Here is a 13,002-nt window from a genome sequence, read left to right as displayed (position 1 = left end):
CTGGACAATCTCTACAGGAAAGAATTAGTGGACACAAATCAGATATCTGAAAAGGCAACGCACAGAACCTGCTGGAGAACACTTTAATCTTCCTATACACTCATTAATGGATCTCTAAGTTGCTGTTTTGTTTTAGACCCATTCCACAACCCAAATACACAGAGAAATATTGGAACTTAACTTCATTCACAGGTCTAATTCTCATGCAAATGGTATGCATGATATTGGATGCTCACACATTATCAACCAACCAAACAATGAAAGTGCTAATAGTTCTTGATGCCTGTGTAGAATCTGGTGTTGGTCATCTTCCTTTTCAAGTGCTAAGGGTTCTTATCAGCCTCTTGTAACTATTTAGTCTTTAAAGGTGCTACTAGACTATTTGTTGTTTAAGTCTTTCTTGTTACAGACTAACTTGGCTACCCCTCTAAAGCATAACTACTACTCACTGTCTCTTTTTATTTCCTCCCCTCCATTTTTCTTCCTTCTCCCCACCTCCCTCCTTCCCTTATTTATTCTTGGATCTGGACTTCCAACACTCCGGTCATCTGAGGAAGTGGGTTGTGCCCACAAAAGCTCGTGATACCATCTACATGTTTTGTTAAAAATATACAAGTAGTATCATGAGCATTTGTGGGCACAATCTACTTCTTCAGATGACAAATATGGAGCAAAGAACACAGAGTTTGAAATATAACTTCAGTGCTAGAAGTTAACGTAGAATATTTTTTCCTCTTAAACCCAGAATGTGTTTTTACACTATATAGACTCATGTTTGGCAAGCACTGTGTGGGAGACAAATCGAAAGAATGAGAAAGGGACAATTTTCTGTGCAAATTAAATCCTTGGCCTCATCACCATAGTTTTGGCTAGAAATCATCCTTTCCATTGACTCCCATGAAAACAGGTTAAGAAATCTAAGTGAACACTCATATGCACGAGTATGGGAGTAGGCCAGGAGCACATCTTGCTGGTGTACTGAGGTTAACTTTTCAAGTGTTACACTAAGTGAACTGAAAGAACACAAGCCAGAATTCTAGAACAGTATTCTAAAAACTATACAACAATTCCTCCTTTGCCTCAGTCCACTTACTTTGTCATCTTTCATTTTCTGCAGTTTACTATACCTTCAAGATATAATCTAGGTCTGGGACCCTAACGCGTACTCTAGTTTAGACAAATAGAAGCCCATCAAGAATAGTATTTCCTAGCCTTATGACCTCTCTGACATCTAGCCATTCTAAAAGGGGGCGTGGTCACAATCCCCCAGACATGTTCACGACCACCAGGTTCAGAATTTATGTTCTAGCCTATCTGTGATGTACAGATAATCAATTTTAATTTTAATTTCCGTATTCTAAACCTGAAGTTAATGAAATGGAACCAACAGAGTAACCAATTACAGCCAAAAACAACCCCCTCATTATTTCTTACTACATTTCTACCTTTAATAGATGCACAAAACTGTTTACCTTGGAATAATTCTGTGGGCAGTCAGGCACTATTTATTGCACTGTGTAAGCCTTATTTCTTCTGTCATATGCATGCTTAAAATCCACATAAATCACCTTGCTCTGTTTCCATTTCCTCAACACTATCTTTTTATTCCATTTTCAATACAAACAGAATCACTATTCTTTGGGTTCTAAGTAATAAGCTTCCTCCAGCCAGTTCCTCCTCCAACCAGAAGAAATGGCTGTTGACATGAAACCTTGACATGTGTTGCTACCTAGATTCATATGCAAAGATAGGCTTGTGGTGCTGGAGAAAGTAGATTCTATTCAATTCTGCCACCTGCACTACATAAGACTGAACACAATACTTACTTTGTGTCTCAGTTACCTTAACGGTACAGCTACCAAGTCTTATCTGCTTCACAGGGGTGTTGTAAGGTTGTTAATATAGTCACAACCTGACACTTTATGGAGACATGGATCTACATGAATCTCCATAGAAATGAGTGGGGATTTGCTTTAGATCAGATGTCAATGAGCACACTTATTGCAGGATTGGAGGTCATGTTTGCAATCAATGAATGCTCAGGGAGAAAACATTAAGTGCAAAATATTTCAGTTTAAAGGGAGGAAAATGATAAATATTTTTAACTTAAATATTGTAAAATTTACAATACCTAAACTATTTAGATTTCACAGTCTTTAGTTACTACTACTATAGTAACTTTGCAACTTGTTCTTCACTGAATTATAGATAACGGGTGCTCTGGTAAAACTTGGTACGCTACTCTTACTTCAAACAAGTAGCGCTTGACCATCCTCTATGACTTTTCCTTCCTTATACAAGATTTCCAGTGATCATACAATGCAAAATCTGAACTTTTGCACAACTTAATTTCCATTGCCCTACCCCATAACTGCACAGTTTATCTGTAAAGAATTTATATGAAATCAACACAAACTTAGTATGGTAACATGAATTCAACAATCAGGTATCACTTTAATTCAGTGAGTGTTCCAAAAAAAAGGACGTCCTTCACTGGCAGTTTGCATGTTTGGGTTTTTGTTTAGTTTTAAACCAAAAATGTGAGAAATCTTACTGAATTCCTCTAATTTAAATCAATACTGGGATCTGCATGTAGATACCTGCAAATAAGTTTTCTGAAAAACATCTTTTATTAAAAACAAGCATGAAGAACACGATTTTTAAATAAGAGATTAAAAACTCCAACATTTGCCCTAATGCCTAAAGCCCTGGTTGGCATGAATATAAATCCTGTAATCTATAAATAAATGCATTGAAATTGAAGCCATCTGTTCTAAAATCACGCATTTTATTGTGTGTCAGCATTTAATCTCCAAGTTACAACAAGACGTATTTTAGCTGCCGTTCTGAATTATCTACATTTAAAAAAAAAAATAGATAGTACTGTGTCAAAGAAATTCAGGTGCTTAACTCTCAAACAGGATCACTAGAGACTTAGGACTTCATTGTTCAGAACTGTGCACAGTTAAGTAGGCAATAATACATTTTTTTATAAGTTAGGCCTTTAAAGCCATAGTGTAGACTTATTAGTCCATAGACAAAGGCTATAACTCAAACTTAAGCACTATACAGAAAAATATGGAGTAGCAGCCTTCACTGTAACTAACTAGCTACCACCCACCAACAAATTTCTTGGACCTTACATCAAGTTTCATCTCAATGTTGGATAATGAAATTCTGGCAAGAATGTTCAAGATTTTATTTTCTTGTTTGTTTCAACAAACCAATCCAAACTCTTCAGTATGTGAAGCTCCTATTGCTACCTCTTTTCTTTATTTCCTACCATTTTTGTAACACGACTTGTATTGGGATAAGTGGGTTTTGTACCCCTAGTCAATCAAGGAAACCAGATTCTTATTACAAAAGTCTCAGTAAAAATATAACTCAGTTGTATTAGTTTATGCTAATAGACTTGCATTTGAAGTCTGAGGGAGCAGAAAGAATTTTATATATAAAAACAAATCTCATTAAAGGAACATTATTGCCATAGGACCTCCCACATTGTTCAGCGCACAGAATGAATTGTGTTCACTTAATTAACAGCTATTCAGTATTTTGCATTCTCCTCAGTGTTCAACATTTGGCCTTCAGAATTAATTATCTACAGCAAATAAGGTTATCTTTGAGAGTATGGCTTAGCTTATTTCCTCATCGGCTTTTCTAGGGCACTCACCACTGTAGTCTTTAAGTGTTTCACAAACATTAATACATATATTTGCATAACACTGTCAGATGATGGAATGCTTTCCTCATGTGACTGACAGAGAATTGAGGCACAGATATTATCAAAAGGATCAACTTTGGGTGCCAAATCTGAGAGGTCTAAAACATTTTTTAAACCAGTCTTCCATATTACATAGCAATTTATAGTTTCAATGTGTAGCGTTCAGCTGCAGTTGTTAGCGTTCAGCATTTTTGTAAATCAACCACACAATCTCACATCAGGCACCCAAAAAATGACCACCACAAAATGAGTGATCACCAATGAAAAGGTGATTTTAAGATGATTTGATTAGCACTGCAAAACTCTGTGGTAAAAAAGCAAAGAGAAACTTCAAGGCAACACCGACTTATCGGACCGTATTTCTCTTCCTGCAATCCTCTGTCTCTTTCACTTCACACCTAACCTCTGCAACCAATGATTCATGGTTCTTGTAGACAACAGTCTCCATCATGTAACTTTCATTTGTTATCTGCATAAATTAACCTTGTGTTTTCTATGAGCATACGATCTTGATATTGAAGACTACAATAGTGTGTTTTTGTACACACACACAAAAGGTCTTAATAAAGCTAGAACAGGCAATCTTCATTCTAGCATTTCTCATCTTGAGGGTTTGAGTTTGCAACTTTAATTATGTTCTTTTTACACCTTTTTCGTACATAATTTCCTAGGCTTTTTCTTTAAAAAACAAACCAATTCCATAATGTGGGAGCATACTGGACACTTCTGCTATCTGACAAAGTGATAACTAGAACAAGTAACAGGTTGTCATCCTCTATATGGACCAATGCTAGAATGGGACAGTGCACTTTGCCAGCAGGTTTTACAGATATTTGTTGACAGCAGAGGAATGGCGAAACTCAGGAATCTTAGACTCCATTCCAGGCTCTGGAGTGGTGAATATTCTAGTGCAGGGGTGGGAAACCTAAGGCCAGAGGGCTCGATGTGTCCCCTAGCTTGCCTGAATCTGGCCCCCAAGGCTCAGGGGCCTCCTCCATCATTAGGGAGCCGGCACTGGTACTCCAGACCCTCTCTGCCCCCCATGGGGCTGGCGCACACAAAACCTACTAGCTTGGGCCCCCCAAAGCTGGTGTGTGAGGGGAATGTGGGGAGTGTCTTTCTCCTCAGTCAGGGACCACATCAGTGAGGGTGTGGGTTTTTTTTGTTTTTGTTTTGCTTCTCGCTCACATGCAGTCCCTGACTGATTTTTCTGTGGGTCAGCAGCCCCCATCTCAAAAAAGATTCCCCACCCCTGCTCTAGAGGACTCAGATGGCTGCTGCTACCACAATTTAACAGCTCTTAAGCCTCAGTCAGCTAGAATGTCATGCCAGCCATAGCTTTTATTTACAATGTAGGCATACACTATGTCCCTGTTCCAGATGCTCATGCCAGTGTCTGCCCAATTGGTTCAAGTTCTCTTCCCCCACACTGGATCTTCATCCAATCCGTCTCCCTCTTCCACTCCACTGGCAGACTCAGGACACTACCATAACTCAGACAAGTTTCCCAGGCTGTCTCAGTTAAGGGATACTTAAAGCCACCTCAGCCTCAAACCTTGGTTTGTAAATTCTGCGTTTTGTCAGAAACAGCACAGAATCTCACCCACTGCCTCCACTGAGATCCTACAATACCAGGTTGTGCACATGTAACCTTACTTTACTGGCAATTCAAATTATTCGAGCAAATACTATTCACATTTCTGCTTTTGTGTTCTATAAAGACGGGTTCACAGACTGATTGGCCACGGAAGCTACAAGTTACCCTGGTGATCTTGTCTCACCTTCAGTATCACACAGGTCATAGAACGTCCCCAAAATAATTCCTACATGAGATCTTTTAGAATAACATCCAGTCTTACTCTAAAAAGGGTCAGTGATAAAAAAAAAATCCATTAGCAAACAAACAAACAAACAAACCCACCCCTTGGCAAATTGTTCCATAGTTAATTTCTTTGTCAGTTTAAATATTTAAACCTTATTTTCAATCGGATTATCTCTAGCTCCAACTTCTAGTCACTGGATCATGTAACACCTTTCTTGGTTAGGCTGAAGAGCCCATTATTAAATATTTATGCCCCATGTAGATATTTACAGGCTGTACTCGAGTCATCCTTTAACCTTCTCTTTATTACACACAACAGATAGAGTAACAGACTCCAGGAGCTCAAAGTCATGTTTTCTAATCCTTTAATCATTCTTTATGGCTCTTCACTGAACCCTCTCCAATTTTTCAACGTCTTTCTTAAGTTGCAGGCACCAGAACAGGACATAATATTCAAGCAGTGGTCACACGAATACCAAAGATAGAGAGGTGAAATGACCACTCTCCTGCTACTCAGAAGTCCCCTGTTAAAACACTTCCTAGGATCACATTAGATCTTTTGGCCACAGTATCACCACAGAAGCTCAAGTTCAGCTGATGAGCTATCATGACTCAAATCTTTTTCAAAGTCACTACTTTCCAGAATAGAATTCCCCCATTCTGTAAGTATGACCTATGTTCTTTGTTACTAGTTGGATACATAGACATTTAGCCATTTTAAAACATAGTTTGCTTGTGCCGAGTTTACCAAGAGATCTAGATGGCTCTCAATCAGTGACATGCTCACTTCATTATCTATCACTTCCTGAATTTGTGGCATCTACAAACTTTTTTAGTTAAGATTTTGAAAACATATTGGGAAACTAGGAAAGCACAGTATGAATTGATGATTTTAGTGAATGATATTCTGGGAGAAAAAGCTGAGCATAATGACAAAGCATTTTTAACAAGCAACAAAATATACAAAAATAGATTTTGATACTGCATAGATTATTTAAACAGATTTTGTGTTGAATCAAATTGCAATCAGCTGCATTTTGAAATGGCCATACTAACAAAGGATTCTGAAGAGAAATATATACATTTTCCTTATATAGAAAGCTACTAACCTATCTCAGAAATAGGAAGACAATATTAAAAAAAAACCTGATTTAGAGAGAAAAAATAAATTATAGTAAGTTTTATCCACATTTCTTTCATCCAGCATGCACTAACACAGGTTAGAATAAAACAATCAGAAAGACTGTATATCCAGTATTGGTGCAAGATTAAAAATTAATAGGGAACAAGTTCTCATTTAGCAGTTAGCTGGATTGCTGATCATAATTTGTCAATCTTTTACAAATCTGCAACAGGAGGAATAAAGATGAACAATGTATAATTACAAAAATCCTGCATTTCCTATAATTAAAAAATAGGAAACTTTACCAATCTAAATATTTGCTTAGTATTAGGTGATCAAAACAAGTTTATATATCCCAAATTCCAATATAATTCACTATCTGAATGTTCCTGCACTATCTACAAGGACGACTTTAATGTACAAGTATCAACTACATACATAAAAGCAGGTACCTAATTAAAAATTCCAAGAAAATATTCTGTTTGTAATTAAGTAACATAACTATTTGAATGAAATCCATTATGACAGTTATCCACATTGCCCCAAAAGTAATATTAGATGGTTTCTTTTGAAATCTGTAACTATACCCTTGTAGATGTGATTGAATTAATGTAAGCCAACATTAATGTTTCCACTGTAGTTTTGTTTTTATGATCAGGAACATCAACTTTTTTAGCCTTAATGCCACTTGTCCACTGTTCAACTCCATATTCTTTTTACATACTTAACTGTGTCAAATTTAACCATTCAACTTCCAGTTCTTTCATTCATATATATATATATAAAATAAAACCACCTCCCCTTTAACCAATGAGGATTATTTATTCCAGCACTTTTTCTACTATTATATCCTTGCATTTTCTATTTTCCATCAGGAGAAATAGCTATATAATCTACCTTTGCCATTAAGATTATATTTTAAGTAATTTCAAAATATTTCTAATAGTTACAACAAACTGCAATTCCTTAAACAAACTGCATTTGAAAGTTATTTTCCAGTTCTATGCAATTAAGATACTGATTTTTCATTGAATGCAAATTCAATTCCCAGAAAATAACTTTTCCACCTATCTTTAATATAATAATAATTACGGAAACTAAAATGTAAACCTTTCTATGTTATGCATTTATGAAGCTTTTACTACAGTTTCTGGATATGTATTGTGATACACTGCTAGCTCCTACTCTTATCTTTGGATTACAAGTTTTTTTTTAAAAAAATAGTGTACAAGCAAGGATACTTTCTAATAATCTACCATGTATTACACGTAAAAAAGTTTGGAGAAAAAAAAATCTAAGAAAGACCTGGCTTAGTTTTAAATGGTTATTAAAAAAGAAACATCCAATTTGTTATATGGTTCCACATTATTAGAGTATTGAGTTGCTAAAAACTAGATCTTTTAAAAAAAACAATTAAAACACACTATATGCCTATTTAATATCTGCTAAAACTTGTTTGCTATGTGTTAGTTACACTTTGGGCATGCAGTTACAATAACTATATAAAAATGTGTGTGCTGACAAAGGCAATCTATATGAAAAAATAATTTGAATTCAAACAAGCCTGTACAACTTGACTCTGTAAAAATATTTTAGCAAACAGAGAGGGATAAGGTAGCCCTGTAGCAAATACTTTTCCAAAGAATCAGCTCAGGCAAAACCCAACAAGTTTGGAAAGGAACAGAATTATGACAGATGTTCTTTAAGAAACCAAGGCTTCAGGCAAAACGGATTTCTCTTGCAGCATATTTTTGAAGCTGCACTTATATTTTTTTGAACACTCTGACTTGTGATTATTAATTTAATTTTCATAAAAATACAATCCAATCTCATATTCTTGTGGTGTGAAATATTTGCACATGAAGTACTGCAAGGTTACATTATATTACAATGTCTTCCTCTAAGTATAAAAATATATTTCTTTAAAAAAAAAACACACTAAGAAACTACACAAAATAGACTTTGTTAAAAACACTTACTCCTGAAAAATTATATCAATTATTTTTAAAGGGCCTGTAAACCTTTTTTGCTTCAAAAGCTGGTGCCATCACATAGTAGCTTAGGAAAAAAATTTCAAAAGCCACAAGACTTCCTTCTCAGGTGCTTTGACTATTCTATTACAGTGCTGCATAGATCAGGTTTGATGTCTTACACTTCATTGAAACACATAAAATTCTAAGCACACAGACACATTATGGAGAACAAATGAAAATAAATAAAAACCTAGTAAATGATCGTACATTGCATACTTACCAGTGACTGATGTTCTCCCATTCAGTTATAGAATGTCTTTTAGGTATCCCTGATGCTTTACTTTTTTGATTGCTACAGTCCTTAAAATGGCTGCACTGCTTAGCCAGCAAAACCATGCTAGTGGCTGAGTTGCAATATTAAAAGAAAAACAGAACAAAACAATTGCTTCTCCTGTGGTGAAGCTTAAAATATCCATGCTGGCATCTTCAATCATGGAGCTACCTTGGAAGTTGCTGCTGCTCTTTAAGTAGCTGCAGTAAAAGTTCTGCTACATTCTTGCTTTCTGCATGGTTTTTCAGCTAAAACAGATCAGAACAGGCTAGCAAACAACTCCTTCCTAAATGAAAGCTCTAATTTCTTCTTCTGCAGTGAAATGAACCAAGTTTCTATGCTAAACAATGAGTGACAGTATTGCCAGCCAATCAGCTTGGGTTTTTCAGGAAAATCACCCCTTAATTCATTCAAAATTAGGTCATATGACACTATTTGAAATGCTATTGGCTTAAAATTACTATAGTGTTTTAGCCTAATCAGGATAAGGCCACCCATATATGCCTCCCTAGACTGAAGATACCTTGACTATAAACATACAGGAATATTTAAAAAAAAAAAGAATGCAGACTTACCAGAGCTTCCCAGCTATTAAAGGGCCGGTGCTCTGTTATCTTCTGAGCCTTTTTCTGAGAACATTGAGGAATTAAAGTGAGTTCACCTAGTGAAGCATCTTGCAGGAAGTTAAGTATTTTAGCTTTGTAACCATCCTCCATCACTTCATCACCGCTACTGTAGTCCTCATCAAGGGAGCTACCACCTTCTGAAGCTGACTCGTATTCTGAGTCTTCTGTTTCTCTTTTAGTGCTCCAAACACCTTTTTTGCCTTTGTCTTTTTTCCTAAAGCCATTCTGGGCTTTTGCAGAAGATTTCTGTTTCACCTTCACTTTAGTGTCATTATCAGGGTGTTTTTTGCTATTTGTGGAGACTTGGTTCCAACTAGAAACTTCACTTTTGGAAGGATATTGCACATCTGTGTATATAATGTAAGAAAGCAAATGACAAATAAGATGCATTGATCAACAGCAAAAATGTTTCAATAAACAGCTGCTTTTCACAATGAAGGCTTACGTAAACACCACTGTCCTCTGCTAGCTATATCTATATCTATATATAGCATTATACAAATTTCAGTTCACTAACTATAAAACTTTATTCAAGCTGTGTTTGGAACTTCTCTGTATATTTAGAAAGATGTTGTAACGATCACAGCAGATACAAAATTACCAAGTAATTAGAATCACAATGAAAATATTAAAATCACAGACACTATACAATTCTAATAAAAAGCCAAGTAATTTCACCATGTCAACTATCATTAATATAAATTCAAAGTATCTACAGTGATTTAATGTCATCACAAAACAAAAATGGTCAAAATGGTTATATGTATAAAGCAACCTTTGATACTGTAAGGAATATGACAAAATTTTATTTTAATGGATTATCCCCCCATTGCAAAATGTATGTTGATAAAGTAAGCAAATAAACCTAGCTTAGCATATGCTTTCTCCACAAAAAACAAAAAACAACAAACCAAACTTAGTTTCATTTTACTGCATCTCACCGCAGCATTATGGGCAGGACACCAAAAGCTAGCACCTGTTAAAGAAACCTGAGGAACTAGAGCTTATAAAATAAAAATATTTTTGGTTCTGTTATTAACGTCTTATTTTCAATAACTCTAATTATGTGTTAGGTAAATAATCCGTATTAGGAAAAAAAACAGTAAATGTGCATACTTTTGATCACTCAATTTTAAAGTATACTTTAATGCTATAAATATTTTAAATGTTTGCTCTCCTGTCTAATCCATTGCACATTTATCCACTAACAGCCTAAAGCAATCAAACTGCCCATCAAGCATGGTCTAAAAAAATGTATTTTGTTGCGTTGGTACACTCAGAGATACAGCTTCCTAATGCTGGGAATAATTTTTTAATACTCTTCCTGGAAGCAAATGACCAGCTTTGATCAATAACGTAATATGCTCCTACTCTGTAATTTTGATTATGTATTTCTTCTCATATTTTACCACAATTTCTGCCAACATGTCTATGAAAACAAAAAGTCTGTAAAAGAGAAAATTATGGAAGTGAGAAATGAGAACAGGAATAATAAAAGACCCTGGTAAAATAGCCTTTTGCATGTGTAAAGTCTTGTTGCTTCAGCTGAACCTCGCCTTTTAGATGACCAGATTAAGGAAACTCAGTTTGGCAATTTTAATTGCATCACCAATTACTTGATTTAAAAGCCATATTTATGTATTTGCAACATATCCTAATGGAAACAGAAGTGAAATGATAGTTTTTAAGTTCTTCAGATCAGGAATTCTCTCTAGCCTTGTATAGTAGGAAGCACAATGTGGTTCCTGATTTTGATTGGTGCTTTCTGGCACTACTAAAGAATTAAGATATCAATTCTAAATACAGGTTATTTCTTTTGTAATAATCTGCAGATTCATCAATAGTGCAACAATACTTATTTCTATCAAATTTAATGTATTGTCATTTTGCTGGAATATTGTTTGCATTATTTATCCTAAATATAGTCTAAGTATTATTTCTATACTAAAGCCTTCTTAAATAGTAATAGACTGATTTACTGAGACTCACGGCCTTGAGACAAATACTTTGTGAAATATTTAATTCAAAGAGAATCATGTTTGATTTTTTTCTCATCATAAAGAATATATTTTCATATTAACGAATATGGATTTATGCTCATATGGGTAAGTCTGCACTTGACAAAGCTGCCTTAACTTCCATATAAAAAGGCATACAACTTAATAAAAAAATAGGATGCCAACTCAGCATATATACTTTTTTTCAACAGTAAAAACAATTTTCTTTTACATTCTTTTCCTTTACCCTTTTCCCCCTCCTTAAACGGTTTTTTGCACATCATCACAACTTTGTAAAATATCTTAATCACGATCAGGTTTGTGATATTTACACATTAGGGAAATTTACACTTCTCATCTGTTTTATTACACAATAAAATTTACTGTAAATTTGTCTTTACCCTGATGGTCTTCTGCAAATACTTTTAAAGATTCCAGTGCTTCGTGAAACACCCAGTTATGTTCTTGAAGTACATCTTTCAGTTCCTATTAAAATAACATTTTTATTATCACGTGATATATAATAAAAATCCTGTAACAATTAAAAACAAGAGCAACACTTCTCTAGCAAGTACCCGATAAAACCTTGGATTAATCCCTAAAGTTATGCACACTATATATGTTATAAATAAGCACTTGATTTTTAAAAATCTGTTCTTAACATTAATTAGAAAGCCTGTTTCATTGTAGGGAGATAATTAAAGTTAACAGTATTTTAGAGGGCAAACTGTGTTAGTCTGTAACTTTAAAGGACACACACACACACCCCCCCACCCACCCCACACCTGGAGTTAGCTGGCATTGCTCAGGGTGGGTGGTAGGGTCTTGCCAGGGGTGCACCATGTGATGGGCAGGCGGGAGGGCGCGAGCATGGAACCTAGGGTGGGCGGGGCAGCCCAGCTTGTGCCCCAGCAACGACCCCACTTTCCGCCCCAAAACTTTCGCCCCACTACCTGCTGCACTATGGGGCCGCACCAGGGGCTCCCCTATCCTGCGGGCCATGGCGAGCAAGTGCCGGGCTCCCCGCCATGCGACTAGGAAGCTGCGCTGGACCCCAAGCTGCTCCCAGCACTGCCACCTCCCAGCTGGGCTCACCTTGCTGCGCCTACAACCAACCCCTATCGGTGGCCACGAGCTCCAGTCCGCCACTCGGCAACCCTCAGCCACTGCTGGAGGGGAGGGGCCCGGGCCAAGTGACATCACGGGCAGGAGGGGACTCCCCTGCCCCGGACGTGCCTACACAGTGGAATGGCCTGGTAGAGGTGAATGGGACAGCTGCTGCTCGGAGCACCACCCCTCCCCTCTCGCCTCCACTGCCAGCCTTAGTGAGTGACTGTCACCGCCGCTTCCCCCAGGAAACCACTTCTCCCCACACTGCCAAGAGTACCTTAAAACTTTTTCCTGGA

General features: G+C 36.5%; 1 protein-coding gene across 7 annotated transcripts in view; it reads right to left on the bottom strand.

Moving 5' to 3' along the window:
* Window positions 1-13,002, bottom strand: part of SMARCAD1 (SNF2 related chromatin remodeling ATPase with DExD box 1) — a 91,854-nt gene that overhangs the window by 37,744 nt on the left and 41,108 nt on the right. For 6 of the 7 annotated variants that reach the window (XM_075929606.1, XM_075929610.1, XM_075929608.1 and 3 more), the window contains 2 exons: window positions 11,998-12,082; window positions 9,549-9,946 (listed from right to left, as the gene is read on the bottom strand). In XM_075929606.1, coding sequence (XP_075785721.1) covers window positions 9,549-9,946; window positions 11,998-12,082 — 483 coding nt within the window. Of the gene's footprint in view, window positions 1-8,922; window positions 9,465-9,548; window positions 9,947-11,997; window positions 12,083-13,002 lie in introns of those variants that run through there. The other variant, XM_006111955.4, reaches the window with a different exon arrangement.

This window comes from Pelodiscus sinensis, chromosome 5, assembly GCF_049634645.1.
Source record: "Pelodiscus sinensis isolate JC-2024 chromosome 5, ASM4963464v1, whole genome shotgun sequence".
Lineage (NCBI taxonomy): Eukaryota > Metazoa > Chordata > Testudines > Trionychidae > Pelodiscus > Pelodiscus sinensis.
This window is presented reverse-complemented; position numbering and strand designations above follow the sequence as displayed.